The sequence below is a fragment of the Ctenopharyngodon idella genome, chromosome 8, assembly GCF_019924925.1.
Source record: "Ctenopharyngodon idella isolate HZGC_01 chromosome 8, HZGC01, whole genome shotgun sequence".
Taxonomy (NCBI): Eukaryota; Metazoa; Chordata; class Actinopteri; order Cypriniformes; family Xenocyprididae; genus Ctenopharyngodon; species Ctenopharyngodon idella.
In genome coordinates, this window is record NC_067227.1 from 10,733,901 (window position 1) to 10,761,511 (window position 27,611).

The 27,611-nt window shown below is 38.1% G+C and overlaps 1 protein-coding gene and 1 long non-coding RNA gene across 2 annotated transcripts in view; one reads left to right on the plus strand and one right to left on the minus strand.

Annotated features, from left to right (window-relative positions):
• The window catches only part of cacna2d3a (calcium channel, voltage-dependent, alpha 2/delta subunit 3a), a 130,349-nt gene that overhangs the window by 92,839 nt on the left and 9,899 nt on the right, over positions 1–27,611 (minus strand). The window contains exons 3-4 of the mRNA XM_051903655.1: positions 11,140–11,256; positions 10,153–10,212 (exon numbers count right to left, since the gene is read on the minus strand). Coding sequence (XP_051759615.1) covers positions 10,153–10,212; positions 11,140–11,256 — 177 coding nt within the window. The remainder of the gene's footprint in view (positions 1–10,152; positions 10,213–11,139; positions 11,257–27,611) is intronic.
• On the plus strand, positions 17,245–18,865 carry LOC127517679 (uncharacterized). The gene is made up of 2 exons (XR_007931345.1): positions 17,245–17,527; positions 17,604–18,865. It is a non-coding gene; the product is annotated as an uncharacterized LOC127517679 (long non-coding RNA).

Below are 27,611 nucleotides of genomic sequence, written 5' to 3' on the forward strand. Positions count from 1 at the left end.
TGTTTGATATACCCCAAATGAATTATACCTCATGTTTAAACACTACACTGTAAAAAATGAATGTGATTTTAACAGTAAAATATTGTAAAAACGTTACGGAAAAAAAATTGTAAATAGGTTAACAGCAAGTTCCAGTACTATATACAGGGAAAAACTGTAAAAGCTCTTACCAGACATTTTATGTAATTTTCACAGTAAAATGCTGTAAATTTTACAATTTTTAGAAGTAAAAAAGAACAAATCAATGTATAATTTACAGTCAAAAACTGTAAACTGATATTCCCACAATTCCCTGTGTGACACTCCATATTTGAAAGTATTTTGTTTAAAAAAATCATGTTTCTTTATAGTTTTTGTTATCAGTTATGTACATTAGGGTTTTATGTTATATCTTCTGTTGTTTAATGAATGTTTATTGCATTATGTAAGTGTTGTGGCTTACCATGATGGTGTTTTGCGTTTGCGTGAATGACTCTTTGCACCCTCTTTACATTAGTATATACTTCAGCCAGTGGAAAAGCTATTTGTGATGAACTCTGATTCTTCATGTGGCTTTCTCTTTTACCACCTGCATTATTATGGTGGTTGTCAGTATATGTTAAAGGTATAAAACAGATTTTAGTAGTAGTGTGCATTGTTGAATTTACTTGTTTACATTCAAATTTTCTTGTTTGTAAATGACAGTTTTATATTGTAAAATTGACAGTTTGTTCTGTAAATGTGTTTACAGTTTTTCTGTATTTTTTACAAAATTATTCTGGCAACCACAGCTGCCAAAATTATTTTGTAAAAACTACGGAATATTTTTTACAGTGTACATAAGAGCCAGCGGCAAATTACCAAAGAACTGGCCAAGATGAAGCTGTTCTCTGTGGGTACACGAGCACTGAACGGCCGTACTGGAGATCACATCTCCGAAAACATCTAACAAGTTGTTAAATAGGCGCTGTTAGAAGTTGCATATTTGAGGTCTAAATAACTACATTCTTGCCTAAAAAAAAAAACTCTTAAAACTACATTCTGTGACACAACAACAGTACGTCATGACACTCGCTGTGAGAAATGCTGCAAGCAGAGTGATACAAACGGTGAAACGGTTCTTGTGGTGATACTGGTAGAATATCTCATGGCTGGAAAAGCCAATCAGATTCGAGAACCAGAATGAACTGTTGTATATATATATATATATATATATATATATATATATATATATATATATATATGAATAGACTGTCTGCTTAATATCTGCTAACACTTTATTTTGATTCTCCCCAAAATTCTACTGAATAACCTGAACCCTAACAGTCTACTAATACTCAGATAATACTCTAAAGAGAGATAGCTGACATGTAGGTGCAATGTTACTTATAGTTTTATGGGCATGTTTGCATCTTAGCCTGATCTACATAATTCCTTTAGTGAATTGGGTGATGGGTGCTTAAATCAGCTCCTTCTAGTTAATCTGCCCTTTCCTCTGGCAGCCATGAGTAAAATCTTAGGCACTATTAAGTGTCAGTTGTGTCAATATTTTTGATGGTGTTACAAACATGTAGACGAATGCTGGTATATGCTGCTCATGGGTAGCTCAACACAGTCTCTGGTCTCCACCTGCCAACACAAGTAAGGCAGATTAAACACACCAGTGGGAATTCAGTACTTAAGCTGCTCTCTGCCGTCGTATGACATTTACTACGCCCATGAAAATCTCATTTCTGTAATTGTGCAGTATGGAGGCACAGAATTAAGCCCTGAGAAAATCCCCAGCAAGAGCAACGATTTACTCAGAAACCTTTCTAGCATAAATATGTACAGATGAGGAGAAAAAGGGAAGAGGGAACCAGATTTTTACATCTTCTGAGTGGCATTTGCCCATGCAAAACTTACCCCAATGCTTAGGAGTTGGTGTTTACTAGGGTGTTGCTGGGCAATTTCTAAGGATCTGCTATGGCATTTCTACATGGGTGTGATTGCTAGGGCGTTGTCTAGGTGGCTGTTAGTGCATTTATATGGTGTTCTGGTTGGTTACTACTGTAGGACATTGCTCATCACTCATTAAAGTAACAGCTCATCTCTCCTCAACAAACTGCATGATTTGAGGGTATCATTCATGTCCTTAACACAAATGGTGTAAAGTGACAAGTTAAAGTTTAGCAATAAATCAGTAACCCTTCTGACCACAAGATTCTCTGGTTAGCTGTATTACTCCATTGCTACAGGCTAAATGGCTTTGACGTTGGCCTTCAGGACTCCCAGCTAACAAAAATATGTTCTTAGAATCTTTTGCTAACAAGATTGTTGTTTTTAGAATTTCTAAAATGTTTAAAGAATGTTTTTTCTTGGTTTATGTGAACGTTAGAGGAACATTCCATTCTATCATTTTGAAAATGTTATGAAAACGTTATTTCGGAATGTTTTCTGAACATTCAAAACATCCAGCTTTTTAAATATTTTAAGAACGTTTTTTACTTGGTTATGCAAAAATCCTCCAAACATTCCCCTGGGAACATTGCTTCTACTCATCCATCCTTATCTATATATAAGCAGTGTGGAGATAAAACAGATAACATGTAAGCAGTTAATTTCTTACAGCCACAGGTATGGATTTCAAATTGACAACATTTTTAAGTACCAAAAACTGTGTTGAGACACATTTTTTCCAGGGTTTTTACATTTTTCCAGAATATAAAAGTGCATTAAATATTTGGATTACAAGATTGACATTTTACTGTAGTAGTACACTAAAGTGTGTAAGAGCCTCTGGGTAGTACACAGTACAAAATATGAAATCTTAAAGAGCAAAGCTTACATTTTCGTAACCAAAAACACAAGGGAAAAAAGAAAACAAGCACAAACATACAACTAGACAGCACACGTCAATTCTAACAAGACGTAGAAAAAAAACATTGTGTTCTGTATATATGAACTGTTTCATATGGAGTTTCAAACTGACATTTTACAGAATGCTTTGTGACACTTCAGGCTGGTTCTGTAAGTCCTGTAAAGAAGTCAGTGTATTATAGCTGCTTGCCTGTATATTTCATATACAACTTGCATTCATTGTTTGTTCCTTATGCATGAGTCTTGACTTCATGTTCTCTTCAATTCTCTTTAATGATCAAACAAGTAGTAACAATTAAAAAATGTTAGATGAACGTCCAACTAAAATATTAAAAAAATTACCTTCCATGAACGCTGTATAAATATTGTTTTTGTGCTAACGTTTTGAGAAAATTATTAATGCCCAGATAACTTTGAACAAACGTTCTATTAACGTTACTGGAAGAGCATTTGTTCATAACTTGAGAGAACCTTGTCAGAATGTTAGCCAAAGTTCTGAGAACGTTCCCTGTTAGCTGAGAATCTGCTAAATGCGACTATAAGGCATGAAGTTATAGTTTATATAGTTTAAAGTTATATAGTTTATATAGTTATTATAAACATTATAACATCATGATTTTCTGTAAAGCTGCTTAGAAACAATGTGTGTAAAGCGCTATACAAAAAGACCTGACTTTTATAAATAACACTCTGGACATTTAATTTAAAAAACATTTAGCAAATATTATTAACATCATAAAGAAGTTCCGATAATGTTGTTCTAAGACAGTTTTCTTTCGATGTTATGAGAATGTTGATCAAGTAAAAATAACATTGTAAGGACAACGTTGGCTTCTCAACATTACAAGAACGTATATTAATTATAAATAACATTCTAAGAACGTTTCATAAACATTATTTTAAGAACATTTTGTCCTAACGTTTACATAACTTTCCCTGTTAGCTGCCTAAATACAATTTTACAAGTCTATAGTTGTGTCCCAAATGATGCACTATACACTATGCACTCTATCGTTTAGTGTATGAACTTTATAAGGTTATTTTGTCATTCAACTGATTGACCGTCTCTATATGCTCCGTAATCAAAGCTGCGACTCTTGAGTGCATGAAGTATCCAACATTCCAAACAATTTTAAGTGCACCTTTCCTTTTTGTTGTTTTTTGTTGGCTTTATTCCCTGTCACACATTTTAGTAATCATCATAAATTATCATAAAGTATCATTCTAAAGCTTAAACACACAAAGTTCATCCTGTGAAAAAGCATTTTGAAATTGGTCATTGCGTTACCATGGAAGCGGTACTTTAAAAACTTCTACTGGCTACATTTTTGTGATTTCAAATTCAAACAAACTTGATTAGACATAATGCTTTGATTTGAATCTAGCAATTTTAGAGTCCAAATTATTTTGTTAAAATTATATGGTAACACTTTACAATAAGGTTCATTAGTTAAACATTAGTTAATGTATTAACTAACATGAACTAACCATGAGCGATACATTTGTTACTGTATTTACTAATCTTCGTTAACATTAGTTAATGAAAATACAGTTGTTCATTGTTTGTTCATGTTAGTTCACAGTGCATTAACTAATGTTAACAAGATTTTAATAATGTATTAGTAAATGCTGAAATTAACATTAACAAAGATTAATAAATTCTGTATAAGTGCATTATTAGTTCATGTTAACTAATGTAGTTAACTAACGTTAACTAATGAACCTTATTGTAAAGTATATATATATATATATAAAATAGTTCTATGTTAAAAAAGGGGGGTGATAGTTTAATATGATAGTTTCGTCCTTACATCTTCTATAATACAATATATTGACAGGTTAAATGATTTAAAGGAATAAAGAAAAATAATTGTAAAACAAAGAACATTTCTTGTAAAGTAATGCATTTTGCAACTATTTGCAAAAAAAAAGAAAAGAAAAAAGAAATGCACTCATTCACTCTTAATACCCCTAATGTGCCAAAATGTCTCTCTGTTTTTTGTCTCGTCACATTCAAAATTTTATTTTTAACAAACATTAAAGTGGATTAGTTCACAAATGATTCACTATGGTAAAAGTGTTTTGAGGTCATAATATAGTATTGTGCAAGGAACCACATTTATTAATCAGTAATCTGAGGCTCTTATGATAAATTGTTTGTGAAGTTCCTCATTTGTAAGTCACTTTGGATAAAAGAGCCTGTTAAATAAATAAATGTAAATGTAAATATGCTCAGAAATGATTTAGCAAATGAGAGACTGAAAAGAGTGACAGAACAAAAAGGGGAAAAAAAACAAGATGTGGCAGAAAATACTGCTCACCTCTAACCCTCACTGGATAACATATAGTTTCCATGCAGCTCTGTCTGTGAAATCACATGCGTATAATCAGCTCTCTGCTGTATGTCATTTTCCTGCATGGTTATTTCCACGAGGATTGGCGGCATCAGACAGCGAGAGCGCTGGAACAGATTATGAAGCTGAGGAAGTGCTCTGCTATGAGCAGATAAGAAAACACTCAGTGCCAGCCAGAAACCTGACAAACAGCCCAAACCAGGAGAGACCGTCTCTGACGAGGATTCACCCTTCAGCAGCCTTCAGTGTTTATTTATTTATTTCTTGCTTCTAATGTTTGACTTCACCATATCATCACTACAGGCTAAATCAGAGCAGGAAGGTTTCAATGTAAAGCGGCACCACCGGCTTCATATTCACGGTTAATAAAACCTCACCACAACTGCACGTCTGAAGTCAGTGAGTCCAGAGCAGAGCTAATTTAAGATATTGTGCCTATAAGACAGTTTGGAGACTTTGTCCTTTTAGGGTGTGTTCACACTGGGGAGGTTTGGTTGGATTAAAATGAACTCTGGTTAGATTGCTCTTTTAGCACGGTTCATTTGAATAAGTGTAAACGCTGCCATCTGAACCCTGGTGCCACCAAACAAGTCTTTTGTTTTGCCCCTCTGACCTCACACAGTTGTTTCTGTCAAAGAAAAAGTAACGTCTTCTGTCAGCGCATGTGCAATGCTGTCGATGATACCGCAGTAAACAACATCTGATTTCAGTGTCCGGCTTTAGACTACAGGAGTTTTATGGTGATTTATCATTGATTTACCCCTCTCGACAATCTGAGAAAAAAATATTGTCCAGGACCTTGGTTGGGTATGATGTTCAACCCAAATTATCTGGTAATGTGAGGCGTTTACAGATCTCCACAGACACATCAGGGCCACCCTGATATTATCAAACATGTCTGATATTTAGGATTTTAAATTGGGATGATTATGACCAGTGGCCTAACTTTGTTTTAAAAAGTGGGTGGGACAGGAATGTGTGTAGAAGGGAGGGGGTATTGTAATTGTATCTTTACAATAATAAATGCACAAAATTTATTGACACAGACCTCATGTTTAATATGATAGTTTCGTCCTTACATCTTCTATAATACTAAATATAATTCTATAATATAATCAGCCAATAAATACGTGGATCTGCATTTGATACCAGATTGTCTTGATAGACTAGTGGTGGGTTTTTTGTTTAGCGGACCAGAGGTTCTGGGTTCTAATCCGCCCTTATTTTATTTTTTTCTTATTAAAAACAAAGATGTTCATCAGTGATTGTAATTCAAGAGTAGGGACACATTTATGTGCATTTTGTTTTGTGATTTCACCGAAACAAATAGAGAGTCTCAGCAACAGCATTAAGTGACAGATTGAAGCGCTCGTCCGTGTGAAGACTGCACTGTACACGAGCGGCAGGAGAACACGGTTGCGCCACTGATAACAGCGGCAACGAGCACTCAACATGATTTCAAAAACAACACATCCCAGCGCCAGATCGCCTCTTATTTAACACAAACGAATCAACTAGAGATATTTCTTTTGTATTAGATATCCGTGCCGCGAGATGTTTCAAAAAGTGGTGGGGACAATATCGACCCTGGCAAAAAGTGGTGGGGACAAATTACGCCTATGATTATGACTATGATTACGTCAGTACTTTTACAATAGCCAATGAGAGACAAACCTAAAAGGAGACGGAGGTGAATGGGAGAACTTTTGAAACAGCGACCGTGAAACAAGCTGCCGTACAGTAGGGGTCTGTTGGACAGCGAAGATGGAGGAACAGCTTGTGGAAGTGTGGCAACAACACCACTGTCTGACAATGTCTATTTTGTATATATCTGCTTCCGAATGAGATCACATGAGGTGCTCCTTCTAGCATGATAATCTTACAGTATCATATAATATCTAACACAAACATGACGGTTCGGTACGTACCTTGGTATCGAAGTCACGGTTCGGTACGGGTTCGGTACGGGTTCGGTACAGTGGGGGGAGAAAACTAAACATAAAATTACTTATTTTTTCTTCTTTTTTATTAAACAGTTGAAAGTTGTTTAACAGTAATCATTAACAGTAATTAACAAATTCTTAAGGATAAAAAAATTTATCTCAGCTAATGCTGTAAACTATATATGGAGCACATTACTATAATATTAAAGGTTACAATTAACAACAGAGCCCAAACTATTAAATTCATTTGCTGTTTATTTTTAGATATAATATTTTTTAATAGAATTTATATATATATATATATATATATATATATATATATATATAGCACTCAAAAAAAAAAAAAAAAGTAAATTGCACATAAGGCAGGTTTTGCATTAAAGGGGTCATATAATGCCACTATTACAAGATGAAAAATAAGTCTCTGGTGTCCCCAGAGTGTGTCTGTGAAGTTTTAGCTCAAAATTTTAGCCCCTGCCCCTTTGATCGCAAAAGTGAAAGTGCCCTTTGCGTTCGCATCGCGGCATGTTATAAAACATCTCGGTGCCCCCGCATTCCCATTTCTGCCCCCAGGAACTCGATTTCTGTGCATACTGAGTGTCAGGATCCCAAAATTTACCAATTCTTCCTGCTGATGCTTCACGTCTTATTGCCTGCATCCACTTTTGTCTCCTTAAAGGCTGGCTTTTACGGTTCGGTAGCTTATAAAAAGCTAGCTTGTTTGCTGTACACTTGTCACACAGCAGCTTTAAGGCATTGTTCTGTTTTTTGTTATAAGTCAGAAATGACAAGGACCCAGGTGAAAAAACAGTACACTTCTATAATGTACTTAAAGTGCTCTATTTTCGCGCACTAATTTTGTACTTAATATACTAAAAATTGTTCTTTAGTACTTCTTAAGATAATCTTAAGAACATCTAAGTGTACTCAACTGTGTCTCTATTTTGAGACACCATGAAATATGAACTAAAATGTGCTTTTATCTCTGTATTTAAAAAATATATTTAGTTACAACTTGTAGTACACTATGGGTTCAAATGTACTATAAGTGGTAACTAAATACATTTTTTAAATACAGAGATAATATATTAAAAGCCCATTTTAGTTCATATTTCATGCTGTCTCAAAATAGCACAGTTGAATACATTTAGATGTTCTTAAGATTATCAAGAGTCCGAGCTACCACCACAACAGATAGAGAAATATATGTGACGCAGACAGGGCTTGACATTAACACCCACCAACCCGCCAAATGCGGGTAGATTTCAGCTGTGGCGGGTAAGACAGCCACTCCCACTAGCCACTTTGGCGGGTTGAATATAATTTCAGCCTACAGCCTAATCAAAGGTAGCCAAGCTCCTCTTAGCACAAAATTACAATTCAATCACAATTCATTATCGATTAACTTGCAGTTAGTGAAGGCGGGATCAGCGGAATCGCGTTGAATGACACACAACAGAAGCGCTCTCTCGCGCGCGCGATCAGATCTCCTTGCGTCTAAATATAGTCACATAAACGCACACTGATGTCAAAATGTCCATCGTGTTGAGTAGGCTATCGTGTGAATACAGTCGGTTATGGCTTAAGTGTACGTAAACAGGTTGGTAAAAACTGGATATGTGTCAGTATATTACATACATGCATTCAGCAGCCCAATTAAATACCTGTCTGTCTGTTAATCAAACAACAAAAGATGTTAAATAAATGTTAAATAAACCTACTGTATCTGAAAAAAAAAAAAAAAAAAAAAAAACGAATTTAGGCTATTTAATTTTGTATTTGTAATTTGCTAATTTGCTTCTTTGTTCTTTTTATATAGCCTAACAAAAATAACTTGTACAATTATAAAATGTATATTATGGTCATATTACACACCCCTTGCCCACCCGTACATACCCGCTGATATACCATGTAGGCCTAGTCTTGATTTTGGTGGACAATCTGCATTTGAAAGTTTTAAAGGGTTTTAAATCGAGCTAATCAAGTAAAATGACTACTAGCCACAGTGGCAGGTGAGCAAAAAAGTTAATGTCAAGCCCTGGACGCAGATATTATAAAACCATTCAAATACAACAAAAAAATCTTTATTTATTATATCAGTAGGTTAAAAGACTTGAGTCGTTTTTAAAACATTCACGACTCTTTTGTGTCGAGTCGAGTCAAGTCAGAAGTCATTTCAGGTCGAGTCCGAGTCTGAAGTCTGTTAAAATGCGACTCATCTCTGATAATTATTAAATGATAGAAGTTTGGAAAATCCAGGACTCTTCCTAGAGTTGACCACCAGCCAAACTGAGCAGAGAAGAGCCTTGGAAAGAGAGCTGACCAAGAAGCTGATGGTCACTCTGGTCGAGCTCTATAGAGATCATGTGTGGAGATGAGAGAAACTTAAAGAAGCACAACCATCACTGAGCGACCAGACAGAAGCCTCAGTGCAAGATACACAAGGTGTTTTTTTTTCATGCATGCTTTTATGGACTCTCAGATTCTCTGGTCTGATGAACCTCAATTTAGGTCCCTACGGTGACACGAGTCCCCATGAGTCTGTGTGCATTCAAGTCCCCACCGGGATAGAAAAACATGTACACACACACACACACACAGTGTTGCACAGAGCTCATGTGAAGTCTGAGACCACCTGAGGCTTTCACTTTGGAAAAAATAAATGGCTTTTTATGGTAGCTTAACCTTCAACCTTTACATGAGCAATGACAGAGAGTGTCTCAGTAATGGATGCCCTAGTGCAGTGCGTTCAGAGAATGATAAACAATTAAAGTTCCACATTTATGCTTCATTTAAATTGCTTTGCACAATCCATTTGATTATGAGATTTAGGCACAAACAAACATTACACAGTATATGTTTAACATTCATATGTGTGATTGAGGTAAGGTCATATAATTGATGGTAAGATCAACAGAAGTTTCAATACTACACAGTTACAGCTGAACATCACCCGTTAAGTGCCGCTGCCCTGATGAAGAGATGCAGTTACCATGGTAACTCCTGTTGTTTCTCACCTGTAGGTCAGGATCCTCCTCATGATTCAGGTGGGCTTCCTCTGCTGCTTCCACCAACCGCTGGAGGGCAAGACAGATGGATGTGACCTTTTTTAATGGGTTTTGTTTGTTTTCTCTCTAGCATTTATTTAGTGCTTCCTGTTCACACTCACAAACAACACATGCACATGTACTGCAGTCGATCCCTCTGTAAAATAATGGAGAAGACTAATCTATTTTCTCTTACAAATATCTTTGCATTACAAATGAAAAAAAACAAACAAAACAAAAACAACTTAATTCCAGGGCAGGGCGATATATTGGCTTATGGTGAAATATCAAAAATGATTTTGCAGATGATGCAGTGATTTTAATTTGGCCACTAAGTTTGTTATTATAGAGACGCTTTACAGTAAAATATTCTCATTTACACTTAAGGAGTTTGGGAAGTTCTCTTAAAAATAATGGTTCTTTATCTGCATCTTTGATTCTATAAAGAAACTTTAACATCCATGGAATCTTTACATTCCATGAAAGGTTCTTTTTAGTGGAAATTTTAGATTTATAAAATGTTCTTCACACTAAGAAAAAAAAAATTAAGAACTGTTCACTAAAAGGTTCTTTGGTTATATGGTGTGTATCAAATCATAAAATATATTTTTTTATTTAGTGAAAAACTGTGGTAAACAGCTTGATTTTTTTTTTTTTTTTTTTGATATTTACTGTATTTTATATCTGTATTCTAACTAGCAACAGTGTTGGAATAGTTGAAATGATTCTGCTCTTTTTGTCTGTACTACTGCCTGACAGTTCCTCCATTCATTGTCCACGTTTTTGCACACCAGTCTAATATTGTGGTTCCTGATCTGAATAACCTGCACCGAAGACCAAATGTTATGCTGATCAAGTATGATGAAGAGTGTATGTGAGAATAGCCCTATAATACAGACTCTCTCTCTCTCTCTCTCTCTCTCTCTCTCTCTCTCTCTCTCTCTCTCTCTCACTCACCTTTATGGCTTCAGCCTTCTTGTGGAACATCTGCTCCATTTTTTTAGCAAGTCTCTTCACCAGTTTGATTCCATCAATCTCCTCCACGCTGACCGACTGCTCAAACTCCTTGTACTTCTATAGAAACAAAGACATTTGACAATGACAATTATAAAACAAATAATTTCAGTCATTGTTGCTCATTGGCCATTCTATTCACAAAACAGCATGTTTTGCTGCAGGGCTGAATTCACATATGTGAATTGTGCTATATGAGGCTGCCAACTTTGACTCATACGCGTTTTCTATTCATTTATATTTGAGACTTTCTGGTTCTTCGGGTATTTGTTTAGTTTTTGGTTTGCGAAAGTGTCACACCACGTCCTAACCAGACGTGATGCTGGTGCACACAATAAATGCATCTTTTCCATATTAATCAGAGTTTTTGTCCTGGAATCCAGTCATTTCAAAAGGAATCCAAAAATCAACAATTTCATGTGAGAGCGAAAGATTTCCCCACACAGATTTCGCAACAGGTACAAGTTGAGCATTTTCATTCGCCGCGTTGGCCAACAGAAGGCTGCATAGTTTGAAATGACTTCTATGTGAACTGTGCTTCATACATTACTACACTATTGGCAATACACAAGAGACATTTTTGCCCACAAAATTTCAATGATATTTCAATGATCATTAATTGTCATTTGCACTGAAATGGCAATTGCACTTTTTTATAAAGATTTTAATAGCTTTTTGCACTTCTGGTTAGATCTGAATTTCACTCTGTACAATGCAGAACAATAACAAATATTGAATCTAACTAATCTAATGATTTTTTTTTTTATTATTTAAAATTGTATCTATTCTGTATCTGTTTAATCTGATGAGCAGTGTTTAGTTTGTTTGTTTACTGTAAGGACAGCGAAGGAAGGAGAAGTCAGAAGCTTATGTGGGGATGAAACTGAATCTAATCCTTTTCCTGGTCCCAAAACTTCACTCTGAAAGCCCTTCAATCCACTCCACTACACTCGAGGCCAAACATTATCTCAAAGGCTAGAGACGTGGCTCATCACTCAACTAGCCAAGCATCTCTGTCTCTGTCTGTGTGTGTGTGTGTGTGTGTGTGTGTGTGTGTGTGTGTGTGTGTGTGTGTGTGTGTGTGTGTGTGTGTGTGTGTGTCCTCCCAGCTAACAGGGAACATTCTCAGAACTTTGGCTAACATTTTCTCAGTTATGAACAAACATTGTTCTAGTACAGCAAGGAGAATGAGCTTTCCGCTTCTGCTTCTCATTCGTCACCCCTCTAGTCTATACTTGGAGGTGATAGTGTGGACCATGCTAACACGATTTCATCAAGCAATCCACTCTCTGTCGTTCGTTGGAACTACAGTTGTGCTCAGAATTATTGGCACCCTTGGTAAATATGAACAAAGAAGCTTGTAAAAAATAAATCTGCATTGTTAATCATTTTGATTGTTTATTAAAAAAAAAAAAAAAAAATCATAAAAAAACTAACCTTTCATTGAAGTAAAAGAACTGAAAATGTAGGGAAAATCTCTTTATGAAATAAATGTTTTTCTCCAAAACACGTTGGCCACAATTATTGGCCCCCTTTTATTCAATACTTTTTGCAACCTCCTTTTGCCAAGATAACAGCTCTGAGTCTTCACCTATAATGCCTGATGAGTTTGGAGAACACCTGACAAGAGATCAGAGATCATTCCTTCATGCAGAATCTCTCCAGATCCTTCAGATTCCAGCTCCATGTTGGTGCTTCTTCAGTTCACTCCACTCATTTTCTTTAGGCTTCAGGTCAGGGGACTGGGATGGTCATGGCAGAAACTTCATTTTGTGCTCAGTGACACATTTTTGTGTTGGTTTTGATGTTTGTTTTGGATCATTGTCCTGATGGAAGATCCAATCACGGCCCATTATAAGATTTCTAGCAGAAGCGGTCAGGTTTTGAGTTTTTATCTGTTGGTATTTGATAGAATCCATGATGCCATGTATCTGAACAAGATGTCCAGGACCTCCAGCAGAAAAATAGGCCCACAACATTAAAGATCCAGCAGTGTATTTAACTGTGGGCATGGGGTACTTTTTATCCATGTGTGCACCAAACCCATCTGGTGGGTTTGCTGCCAAAAAGCTCTTTATTAGTTTCATCTGACCATAGAAACCGGTACCGTTTGAAGTTCCAGTCCTGTCTGACAACTGAATATGCTGGAGATTGTTTCTGGATGAGAGCAGAGGATTTTTCTTGAAACCCTCCCGAACATCTTGTGGGGATGTAAGTGCTGTTTGATAATTTTTTTTTTTAGGCTTTCTGAGACTCAAGGCTCAACTAATCTCTGCAGTTCTCCAGCTGTGATCCTTGGAGAGTCTTTGACCACTCAAACTCTCCTCCTCACCGTGAATTAGGGCGATTTAGACACACGTCCTCTTCCAGGCAGATTTGTAACATCTTTAGTTGATTGAAACGTCTTAATTATTGTCCTGATGGTGGAAATGGGGATTTTCAATGCTTTAGCTATTTTCTTACAGCCACTTTCTATTTTGTGAAGCTCAACAATCTTTTGCTGCACATCAGAACTATATTCTTTGGTTTTACTCATTGTGATTAATGATTAGGGGAATTTGGTCTTTGTGTTTCCTCATGTTTATACTCCTGTAGAACAGGGAATCGTGGCTGGACAATTTCATGTTCATGATCACCCTGGTGTGCTAAAAAATGTAAATATGAATAGGAATATACTTCAGAGATATTTTACTCATAAATTCTAGGGGTGCTAATAATTGTGGCCAACATGTTTTGGAGAAAAACATTTATTTCCTAATGTGATTTTCCCCCCACTTTCAATTCTTTTCCTTCAATGAAATGTTAGATTTTTGCTAATTTTATGAATTAAAGATCAAAAAGAGAAACAATGCAGATTTATTTTTTCAGTCATCTTTGATCATATTTACCAAGGGTGTCAATAATTCTGAGCACAACTGTATAGGAATAAGCATTATTGGGTGAAGCACTTCCCTAAAGGGTTCAGTTTTTCGGCCCTCAGAAGAGGTCAGGCAGTTATGCCCTGTGATAAGGGGACAAGATTCCCTCTTGAGGCCACTTCCGGTCCTTAGGATGAGATGCTGAATACTCACTCCCTTGGAATAGGTTGCACACTTGGAGCTGATGGTTTAGGATCTGGGTAGCAGAGCACTAGTCTGCCCCTAATTATTGGTTGGCAGAACCAGAGAATCTGCAATCTACCTAGCCAATTCTGCCCCCGTTGCCTCAGGCTATTTAGTTCTTGGTCACTGGGTGCACTGTATGGCAATGTTTTGGCTACAGCTTAGCTTGCTGAGTAATTTCACAGGACACAGTGAACAGGCATTTGTTCAGTATGGCGTAGTCGGTATTTTGTTCCCATAGCATCAACTCCATGAAGCAGTGTTGAGTTCCACTTCGAAATGGAACTATTGACTTACTTCTCAGTAACATCATTGTTTTGGTCACTTTTACAGAAAGAATCAATTAATCATGGCATCATGCTTTTGCATGATACTGCATGTACAGTGCTAGTAAGATCGACTGATGCAACATAAACAAAAGAATACTGAGCTCAATTTTAATGTATACGCACAAATCAGTGACAGTATGAGAATGGATTTTGCTGTAGAAGGACGCTAGTTCAACTTTTTACTGTTTCCCCTCCAAAGGGGATGTTCCAGCAGAGATGAACAAATGGGAGTAGAAAAAAATTTGCATGAAAGAAGGCATGAAGGAGGCCCTGGAGAAATAGAGTTAATGGCCCATGAAGAGGGTGTGATGGAATCCATTTACCAACAAGCTGGTGTGTTGATGAGGCTTTGGAAACTGCACATAGTCAAACCGTTGACTTTTTAAAAAAAACGGCAATGCATGAGGTGAAAGGTGTTCTAACTGTTCTGGATGGTTCCCAGCTAACAAAAATATGTTCTAAGAATATTATGATAACATTCTCATTATGTTATGAACATTTAAAACAATTTGTTATACAAATGTTAAGGAAACATTCTATTTTATTATTCTGCAAACATTATTAGAATGTTATTTTTGAATGTTCTTTGAACATTCTGAAACAAGTAGTAACATTTCAAATCAAAGGGAGGGAGTTTGAGCCCATCACAATGTTGGAAGATATTGTACAAAAACTGAAACCTACTCTCTGTGCAAATGATGCGATGCCTAATTGTTGTAGCAGACTTTTGAATGTGTATCACTTAGTTTAACACATATGATTATCAAAAGAATGTTCCGAGGGTCATGTCCACAAGATTTTAAGCATGCAGTGGTGACACCTCTGCTGAAGCGATCAAACTTAGCCCTTGGTGATATGAAGAACTAAAGACCAATCTCTGCCATTTGTTTCCAAAATTCTACAAAAAGTTGCAACAATTACTCTCATTTTTAACACTTTACAATAAGGTTCATTAGTTAACATTAGTTAACATGAACTAATAATGAACTGCGCTTACACAGCATTTATTAATATTTGTTAATGTTAATTTCAGCATTTACTAATACATTATTAAAATCTTGTTAACATTAGTTAATGCACTGTGAACTAACATGAACAAACAGTGAACAGCTATTTACATTAACTAATGTTAATGAAGATTAGTACATACAGTAACAAATGTATCGCTCATGGTTAGTTCATGTAAGTTAATACATTAACTAATGTTTAACCAATGAACCTTATTGTAAAGTGTTACCAAAAATTCTATAGTAGAAACGTTTTAGTTGGGGTTATCTGAGTGCAGCCTTTGACATGATTGGTCATAACATCCTCATCTCCTGCCTTGAACATGTGGCAGGTCTAAAAGGTACTGTTTTGAAATAGTTTCAATCTTATCTAAGTGACAGATACTTTTCAGTTAACTATGGAAATTCGACCTTGGGAAAAATATTTCTTCCTTGGGGGGTTCCACAGGGGTCTCTTCTTTTTCCCACACCTTTTTCTTTAGATTTGCTCTCTTTGGGTGGCATTTTTAGAAAGCATGGTGTGTCATTCCACTGTTATGCCAACGACACTCAATTGTACTTACCACTCAGGTGCTCAACTAACTCATTGGATTCACTTTTAGTGTGTCTAAAAGATACAAAAAAATTTATAGATATCATTTTTTTAATGTTAAACAAGAACAAAACAGAGGTCATTGTCTTTGGCTTTTTAATTGATAATAACCTTAAAATGGATAAGCAAATTAACTCTGTGGTCTGGTGCTTGTTTTTATATTTTGCCAAAACCAAACCCTTTCTATCAAGTGCAGACTTTGAAAGAGTTATTGATACCTTCATTTTATCATGGCTAGATTTTGTAACTCTTTATTTTGGCATCTCCGCTGCATCTCTAGCTCGATTACAATCAGTGCAAAATGCTGCCACGAGGCTCCTAAAGAGGGTAAAGAAACACGAATCCATTACTCCAATATTAGCCTCTCTACACTGGCTCCCTGCTCATTTTAGAATTAAATTTAAAATTTTAATGTTTGTGTATAAATCTCTAAATAAGCAGGCTCCCTCGTGTCTTGCAAATCTACTGATCCCATACAACCCCTCCAGACATTGCATTCAGAAAATCGAAAACTCCTCGTAGTGCCCAGGACAAATCGTCTACAAAAAGATGATAGAGCAGTATTAGGGCCAAAAGTGGAATGAGCTGCCTTTATCCATTAGGTCTGCCAAATCTCTACCAGTGTTTAAGAACTCGCTGAAAGCACATTTAGAGTTGGCAGCTTATAACTTTTAATTTCCGTGTTGAATTTGTTGTGTTTGACTTGTCGAGTGTGTTTTACCCAGCTAATAGTGAACATTCCATGAACGATGTATAAATGTTTTTGTGCTTACGTTTTGAGAACATTAAAGACCAGATCACTTTAAAAAACAGAGAACGTTACTGGAAGAATGTCTGTTCATAACATTGAGAGAATCTTGCCACAACGTTAGCTAAAGTTCTGAGAATGTTCACTGTTAGCTGGGTTGCTAGGCTAGACATTTCTCGCTGGTTGCTAATAGGACTGGGTGGTATAATGATATAGAGTCCTGCAGGGATGATGTATTTTTGTAAGCCAAAATGCATAAACAAGTTAGCATTTTAGCAGTTTTCCATCATCCTAAAGTTGTAACAGACAAGACGTTACCTGTTTTATTATTGTATTTAGCTCCTTTATTATTCTTGTTTTCTTAGTGTGTAAATCACTTGTAGTACCACTAGGAGCAGCTTGAGGGCGCTAGTGCCGGGAGGTAACCGGGCATATAAGCTTGGCCACCATAGAATAAGTTAGCTTGTTTGGTAGAGGGAAGCCTTGTGGTTTGAACTCAAGCTATCTTCTTGCTCATTTAAAGTCCTTTGAGAACTCTATGTTTCTGCTCAACTGTAAGTATGGATTGAATTCCTGATGTTGTGTTTGTTAAATAAGATCACTAATGGTAGCTATTTGCTTTCTTTATAGAAAGGACTTTTTTTATGTCACGTGTATGATGAGATGTCTTAATGGTAATTGGAGACCTCGAAGTCCAGTTTAAGTCAAGCTGGTAGCGAGGCTACAGCACATGGCCTTAACTCACACGGTGGGCGACTCAACAAACGACGTTGAACGATTATCTCTCTCGTGGTGGATTATAGGACTTCAAACATTGCATTGCACTCAAATAACCTTGTGGATTTAAAGCTCATTTCATCTTCATCATTTCAACTCATCAAAAGACTGGACTAACGCTAAGTTTACTTCACCTCACTGACTCATTTAAAAGAGACAAAGCTGGCTCTCAAGTTTATTCATTGACTTTGTGACGCATGTAAATAAGCACTTCTGGGGATAATAAAATGGGTTTAAAAGATCATTTGTTTTGTGAAAAGGTTTTATTCAGTACATGTCAAAAATCTGTTGAACCCCTCGGAGTAACATCTAAAAAAAAAGAAAAAAACAAAGGAGGTGTTTTTTTTTTTTTTTTTTTTTTTTTTTTAAATGGGGTTTTTGGTTCAGTGCTTGAAATAAGGTCTGTGGTAGACACAATCTCAATATATTTTTACTTTTTATTCTACGATATAAAATATATCAGTAATACCCGCTTGTGTTTTTTTTTTTTTTTTTTTTTTTTTTTTTTTTTTTTAAATCTTGTAAAATGCAGTTGTTAACAATTGTCTAAATGGGACAACAGAGGTAAACTTATCTACTTACTAGTCACTTTCACAGTCTCTTTGAATTATCACACACGTGCAAACTATTATACCTTGAACTTTTATGGAAAATGTCTTTAAACAAAGACTGAAAGAGCTGTCAGAGACTTAGCGATGGTGACGCTTGAGTCATGTGACTGTAGTGTTGGTGCTGGTGACCGTTTAGATTTTGACTTCTTACGATTGTATTTACACTTCAAAATTCATAAAAGTTGCGTTCATTAGTGAAGATTATTATGATGAACAAAACATGTAAGAATCAAAAGCTTTTGTTAGTCACAGACCTTATTTTCTGCAATAATCCAAAAGCCAAAAAAAATTCTATTGGGTTTTTGTAGAGAGACCCAGGGTGATGCAAACTGATGGCCTGGTCATCCCTACACTACTCTATATATTGTGGTGACTGTATAAAATGTCTATCGTTATAGCAAAATCTCTGTCTTGTATATCGTGGTATGTAAATGTATACGTGTAGCACAGCATTATTGACACTGAAGTGCATGAATGAGACAATAAAGAGTGGTACGTGCTTGATGTTAAGTGTAATAAGTCGTGAAAAAGAACTCAATGCGGTGCTTGCGCTGACTGCGCACAGCTGAAGGTGCCTCAATCTGAAGGAGACTGCAAATTCAGTTCCCTTTCAAAAGCTACACTTAATTCTGCGCTTGATTAGCACTACGGGAACATCTTTTGGAGTGATCAGCTGTGAATATGTGTGCAACACGTCAATGAAATTGACCTAGAAATTTTATAGCCTCTGGCAGTGACATCATCAGCATGCGCCCACATCAGAGGCTATAATTAGATGTGCCACAGGTGCATCGTCTGGTCTCTTGTCTTCAGACCACTTTGTGAAGTGCGTGTGTGACTCTCAGCTCTGCTCAAGCTCTTTCTCTTTCTGTTAGGAGTTAGTATTTGCTAGGCAGAAACTTTCTCTTTCATAGTCTGTCACACAAGTAGAAAGACAAAGTAAAAGAAATGAGCGATCAACAAATCAGTGTGTGCCTCCATGTTCATGGCTCATGCCTGTATGCCACACACACCAGTTTGCTTTGCATGCCGCCCTTGTGTTTGAGCATGGTGATCGCGAGCATTGTAAATGTTCACAGTTAAAGTGCTTCGCGTTCGCTTTGCTTATTTCAAAGGGGTAGCACCCACAATGTGATTGTGGGGCTCGCATGGCAATCTGGCAGAGGAGCGAGAGATGGGGCCGTCCCTATCGCTTGCTCTCTCTCCAGATCACGACATGCTTTTGGGGCTACCGAAGCATGCCCAGGCACTTCTTCGGCTCGGGCGGAGGACACTGAAGTGTTTTTCCGTTTGAATTTGAATTTCGCCTGCCTCCGAGCGTTCCTCCCGTGATGATAAAGCGAAAGGGGAACTGCTCTGTGCAGTGGCCAGATTACACTGGTCACAGAAACAAGAGACCCCCAAACCACTTAAAGCCAGCCTCCTAGAAGAGTTAACTCATTTATAAAAATACATATCACGTGTCTTTGTGCCCTTGACATCGACCCATTGAACTATCGCAGGTGCGAAGGCACGTGTTTATACGATGCTGCCTCAGACCTGAGAGACACTTGCGTGCTATTTCTCCCCTGGGAGTGCATCATCAGAGGCGTGTCACAGCGAGTCAGGCTGGTACTGCGCTGCACACCATGGCTGTGTTACAGGCATACCAGGCTGATCTGATGAAAGATTTAAGCACAGCCTTTCATTTAGACCATGTTTACTTGTCTGGTAATTGGCTGCATTTAATTCTGAGGAATTAAATAAGTGAAATGGCCATCTATGATGAGATGCGATGGCGCATACATGGCAGAATGCGCCTGTATGCTTTTCCTCTGGTTTCTCTGCTCCCGGGGGTTCTAGCCAGAGTTCGGCAACAAGGGTCTTGCCTCTTACTGATAGCGCCGCGTTGGCCGAACGGAGTATGGTTCTCGGAGATAATATCTCTCAACGGCTCGCCCTGGGAGATACCAGAAAGGAGGAACCTTCTGTCTCAAGCGCAGGGGACAATATTTCATCCCCAGCTTGACCTGTGGAACCTTCATGTTTGGGTACCAACTGAGGGACACTGGGCTTTCACCTGAAGTTATTGACACCATTCTCAGTGCTAGGGCTCCTACCACTAGAAGAATTTATGCCAACAAATGGGGTGTCTTTGAAAGGTGGTGTACTGCACGTGAAGCAGATCCAGTCAACTGCCAGATTGCTTCAGTTCTGTACTCTCTGCAGGAAAAATTATCAGCAGACACATTCTTGTGAGCACACACTACACAACCGTAAGGGGTCCAGACACCTCCAGTGCGGCGGCATGGGTATTCTCGTTCCCATAGCACTAATCAAGCGCAGCATTAAGTGTAGCTTTTGAAAGGGAACATCTCGGGTTACTTGACTATAATCCTGTTCCCTGAAAAAGCGGGAACGAGATGCTGCGCTTCATTGCCGCACTGAGGATGTCCCAGGACTGCTCTTCAGACAAAATATACCTGACGATGCACCTGTGGCACATCTAATTATAGCCTCTGATGCGGGCGCATGCTGATGACATCACTGCCAGAGGCTATTAAAGTTCTAGGTCAATTTGATTGATGTGTTGCACACATATTCACAGCTGGTCACTCCAAAATATGTTCCAAAATATGTCCAAAGTACGTAGCGCTAATCACGTGCAGCATCTCGTTCCCGCTTTTTCAGGGAACAGGGTTACAGTCAAGTAACCAGAGACGTTCTCTTTCATGTCTTATTGCACTTGAATGGTAGAATACACACAATTAATGCCCTTTATGTGGAGTATTCATGTAAACACAGTTGGTTATGTCGCAAGAGAAAGTAAACAGTTGAGTGTATCAGATGTGTATCAATACAATACAATATTTATTTATAATAAACAACTAAAGTTGACCTAAGTGTTGTACAAAAATTAAACTTAATATTAGAATATTGAAGGCAAGAGAGAATAAGTATGTCTTCAGAGAAAAATAGAAGTGCAAATGCACTATCATTTTGTTTTTTGAGTTTCGATCTAGACACAGAAAGTAAGCCAAGATCACAAGATCTCAGAGTTCTGGAGGGAGTATACGGATTAAGCAAATTAGTCAAATACTGAGGGGCCCAATTGTTGAGGGCTTTGTAAACATACAGCAGAATTTTAAAATGGATTCTATATTTAACAGGAAGCCAGTGAAATGCAATTAAAACAGGTGTAACAGGCTCATACTTGCGAGTCCCCGTGAGAAGTCTGGCAGCTGCGTTTTGCACCAGGGGAGAAGGAAGACTGAGAGACACCATAATAATAATGCAAGTTAGAATAATCTAAACGAGATGTTACAAAAGCATGAATCACAGTTTGAAAGTTACTCTAGGATAAAAAGTGTTTTACTTTAGAGAGAAGGTGAAGGGTTACAACAGTTCTTCTTTATCATGTTTTAAGGGAAGATAGTTCTGAGTATCATCAGCGTATAATGAAAGGACACTCTGTACTTAATAAAAATGGAAGCCAGAGGGAGCATATACAGGCAAAACAACACCGGGCCTAGGATTGATCCCTGAGGGACTCCACAATTAAGAGGTATACTAGAGAAGGAGTGATGACCAATACAAACAGTGAACCACCTGTTAGACAAATAGGAATGGAACCACTGTAGTACTGTGCCACGAAGGCCCACTGATATCTCCAGATGGGTCAACAGGACCTCATGGTCGACCAAATCAAATGCAGCACTCAGATCTAAAGGACTAAAGTAATGGATTCCCCAGAGTTGGATTCAGAAAAGATATCTCTCTTAAAAGAGCAGATTAAGAGCTGTGTAAAAATTTCAAACCAGACAAATATTTCATAGATAGAATTTACAGTTAAATAAGATTGTAACTGAATCAGTACAATTTTCTCAAAAAATCTTTAAAATAAAAGGTAGATTATAAATAGGATGGAAATTAGACAGAGGGGAAGTATCTGTCACGTCCAGTTGCAGTAGAATGAAGTGAAAGTGCAGGATTTAATTACAGCAGTCTTCTCTTTATTAAACAGAACAAAATACTCAGAAAACTCTCAAAATCACAAGGAACAGAACAACCAAACATAATAAGATGGATAACGGACAACTGAACAAAGGAAACTGAGGACTTAAATACACAGAGGTAAACGAGGGAACTAAATCAACAACAGATGAACTTGATTAGGCTAACTGGCATACACAAGGTCAACTTGGACAAGCATGGAACAGAAACAGAACCGAACCAAACCAAAAACTCTAAGAAGGCGTGTCCACACACCGTAACAATAGTCCAACTGAGGAGGGAGGGTGGGGGAGGCAGAGCAGGGACATGGGGCGGGCAGGGTCAGGGCGAAGACGAAAGCGGGAGAAGCCAGGGAGGACTGAGAGTTATCTACTTCTGTTTGTCCAATCAGATTAGCATTTTATTTATTTATCTATTTATTTTTTGCCTCTGCAGGACTGCTTGACACAAACATAAGCACACATCCTTAGATGAAATTGTTACAATGGTATGTATTTGGCAAAGCACTGACCCTGCACTGTATCCCAGCTAACACATGCACAAAACACAGTACCTGCACTAGTAAATCATGCATCTTTTTGCAAATCAGTCTTTTAATGTGCAGTTGTGGCATTCTGCTTTCATGTCTCCAACATGCACGTTAACATCTGACTTAAGCACAGACAATTTGTAGTGAAATGATCTCGCTCAATCCAGTGCCTGCTGCTCCATAAAGCTTCCTATAACTGTTGATATAGGATCAGCTTCTCATAGCCAAATCCAAACCTGAACTATTAGTAAAACTTAAAAAGTTGATTGTAGATCAGTGGCGGTGGACAGCTTCTTCATTGCATGGCTTTCTGTGTGTATGTGCAGAGAAAACATATTCATTTATGAAATTATATATTTTTTAAACATTAACAAAGGAAATTTATGAATTTAAAAAAGTTATGGCAGCCTTAAGCCCTTTTTTGACAGGACTAGTTTTCCCGGAGGACACTACAGAAATCCGTGTTTAAGGGTGTACTTGATCCCGTCCAAATTTGCCATGGCTGTTTTTTTTTACACAATCTCAGTTAAAATTCCAGAGCAAACTACATGCTGTTTTTCAGCAAATTCAACGGTGCTCTGAGAAATCAAATCCCGTCTGAATGCAAATGTCTGTGATTGCTGATATTGAACTATCTTAACTCTTCTCCTTGTGTGTTTTTGACCTACCTCAGCTAGCATTTGCACACCAATTTTTTGCATACTTTCATTTCATTTCAATATGGATGGTATCCAACGAAAAATTTTATTAGAAAAATTAATAAATATTGTGGAAACTGCAAAGACTGCCCATTTTAATATTAGTATCAGGTAGATTTCTATGCCCACTTATGTGAGATTATTATAAACAGCCACTTCTATAAACTATTGTGCTATAATAGTTTCATTAAATAGTTTATATATATATATATATATATATCTATATATATATAAGACATATATATATATATATAAAAGACATGCATCATATGTGAAGCACGCAAGCACAGCACATGACCTTCTGTAATGCCCATGTCTAGAAAACACACACTCCAACCTCTATAATAAACACGCAGACGTTAGTCACATCCGAATTGGTACGTCCGGTGATAAGAATTGTAACTCAAATGTCATTTAGAAAACTAGTCCCATCCAAATAGGGCTTTAAAAACAAGTATGTGCAAATGTGTCTTTTTTTAATTACATCCATACTTACATTTAAATTGAATGCCTTCCACAGCACTATTCTTTCACCATAAATGATGTACCTTTGCTGCTTCCTTATATAAAGTGTTTTAAACCTTGTGTATCGTATGGAAAATGGTTGTAAACCCACTGTTTTACTAAGTCAGCAAGATCATACCCTATATATTTTAAAATGCTCTTATAAAACAACACACAGTGACTGAATATCAAGTAATTAACGCTTTAAAATGTTCCACTTCTAGTTCCTTTGCCATGCTGGTACTATTTTTATAGTCTTGGGGGTGTTTAGGTGCTGTTGCCTACACATCACATCTGCACTTCAACTAGAACTAATTTCAGAAGCACCCATTTGATTTTGCTCTGGAACCGAGCCTGTGTGTAGTGTATTGTGAAAAATCGCTTTACAGATAAATTTGAATAAAACTACATTAATGGACTGAGATCAGAAAATGTTAGTTTTTCATTTATTGTACGAAGATGTGTACAAGCATGTTAGAAGAATTATGGAAGTGAAAGGGACAAATGTAAAATGTTTAATAGCAAAGTCAAAAAAAAAAAAAGCCTGAAAGTCAAAAAGGCTTTCTGAGCTGTTCTGAGCCATTTAAGCTTTCAGGCCACGGAGAAACTGAAAAAGGTGGGCTCTTCCAACCATATTAATCTCAAAATCAAAGGTTTCAACTAGAGACCTGCACTCCTGCAGGACAGAGTGCGACGCAGGACAACATTTGATGGGCGTGTGCGGGCGCGGGTGGTAAGATGCTCATGTGCAGGTTGTGGGAGAATAAATTGATTTGCACCTGCACGAGAAGCAGGACACTTGTGCTCCTTCATACTTTGAATTTTTCAGTTCATAACAATTTCAAATGTAACAGGCACATTACAATTAATTTCATACTGTCATGGATTCAGCCCTGCCATCAGCACCAGACCCTACAACTCCACCCACTCATTCACTCTATAAATCTTCACTCAAATTTATTCCATCTTTAGTTTTAAAAGATGTGGTGCAGTCATTAGTTTTATCGCATCTAGAGCACTGCACTATGATATGGTCAAGCACATCTGAGAAATACCTAAAAAAAATAAATAAATCAGATGGTTCAGTATGGCCGAGTATGCACAAAACTCACTCCGTCAAGCTGCCACTGGTCTCACACCCTTTCAGTGCATACTTGGTTACCAACCACCCCTGTTTCCCTGGTCAGGTGAGCCTTTAGACCAGGTTCCAGCTGTGAACCACTGGTTGCGAGAGAGCAAGAGGGAATGGGACTAAGCTCACATCCACCTACAGAGGGCAGTAATGAGGCACAAGAGCCAGGCCGACACCCATAGAGCTACCACTCCTATTTACCATCCAGGACAGAAGGTCTGGCTCTCTAGCAGGGACATCCACCTCCGGCTGCCCTGTCGCAAGCTGAGTCCCTACTACATTGGCCCATTCACCAAATCAACGAAGTCACTTTCCGATTAAACATAACTTCTCAATACAGAATTGCACCTACCTTTCATGTTTCCCTCTTCAAACTTTACCATGATTCTATTGTTCCTCCATCCGCACGGTCTGGTGCAGCTGACATGACTCCTTCTCCAATGGAATCCAATGTGGGCCTCATCTGCACCATCCATACCATCCTGGACTCCAGGCCACGGGGCAAACGAATTGAATACCTGGTCGACTGGGAGGGTTACGGACCAGATGAAAGATCCTGGGTGCCATGAGAGGATATCCTGGATCCTGCTCTGCTAACGGACTTTCATACCAATCATCCAAACCAACCTACACCTAGAGGTAGAGGTAGAGGTCGCCGCTATCACCGGCCACCGCTGTCAACAGGAGCTGCCCGCGGACGGGGAGGGGTACCGTCACGGATTCAGCCATGCCATCAGCACCACACCGTACAACTCCACCCACTCGTTCATTCTCACCGGATTAAATAACCTGCAACACCTGTCACCACTCATTATGGACTCCTGTACTCACCTATGCCATCATCAGTTTGTCTGGTCTCGTCATTCACTACGTGTATGGACTTACCTGACCCTCTCTTCATCTGTGCCTACCTGCCTTCAGCACGCTACCCTCTCTTCAAGTCATTAAGCATCTGCAACACAAAGAACTATATTTAGTTAAGTATGCGTATTACCTTCCAGCTACTTACTCTGTTCAATAAACACCCATTACATTCCTGTTGTCTGTCCCTTTGTTCCGTGACACATACAGACATACATTTTATTTCCAAAGTATTTAGAAAAAGTTCAATCAAGTGACTTTGAAGGTTTTGATCATGCTATAAAACCAGAACAAAAACAAGGACATTTAACTCTTTCCTTGCCAGTTTTTTCTTAAAGTTGTCAGCCACTGCCAGCATTTTTGATCATTTTCATAAAACTTTCATGGCCCCCAGAACATTTTGTCGTATAAATATCTGAACATGCAATATATCAAAAGAAAGAACAGAGCTTCTGCTTTTAAACAAACAAAACAAACAAATGTTTTATTCTGGCTTCATGCATTCGTTTTTATCAACATTTGAATATGGGTAAATTTCATAAAAAGCAAACATATCAATCAAAGAGCTGAGAAAATCACGTTTTTGTCAAAGACTTCGTCCTCCTCCATCTGGATTCAGAATGATGATCAAAACACAGATGGAGCAGATTGAGTCCATCAACACCCCCAAAGCTTCACAGTCTTATAGCTCGTCCTGGGTCGATGTTTCTGTCACGATCACCAGCTGGAGTGCCCTTGATAGTCACCTGAGAAATCATGCATCTTTGGCAAAGAGATCGGCCTATCGAGGACTATATAAAGAACTTCATTAAATTGGCATATTTAATGGACAAGGTATGCCTTATGATATTTTTTCGTGGGGGGCTATCTGAGCCGCTTAGCTCATTCATGCCTTTGCATGCTCCTCACTAGACTCTGGAGTTTTACATAAATATTGCATTGCAACTGAGCTGCTCTGCTTTTACTGTGGGTGTCATGGAGGAGGAACATGACATTCCTGCATTACCAGCAACACCAGAGCCTTCAGTCAACATGGCCACCACGCCAGAACCTCCAGTTGTCATGGCCGCCAGGCCTGAGCCCTCAGCCAAGATGGCCGCCAGGCCTGAGCCCTCAGCCAAGATGGCCGCCACGCCTGAGCCCTCAGAGATTGCAGCGCTGGCCATAATGGCCACAGTCATTTGGTGTGTGTGGGCTATGCACACATCCGCTCCAGTCCATGAATCTGATCCAGAGATCGCTCCAGTCCATGAATCTGACCTAGAGACTGCTCCAGTCCATGAATCCGCTCCAGTCCATGAATCCGCTCCAGTCCATCAATCTGATCCAGAGACCGCTCCAGTCCATGAATCCGATCCAGAGCCCGTTTCAGCCCATGAGTCCACTTCAGAGTCTGCTCCAACCCATGAGTCCGCTCCAGGACCCACTCCTGCCCCAGAGTTTCTTGTCTGCCCTGATGCAACCATGGAGGTCGTCCCAGAGTTTCCTGCGTGCTCTAAACTTCTTGTCTGTCTTGATCCGACCATGGAAGTT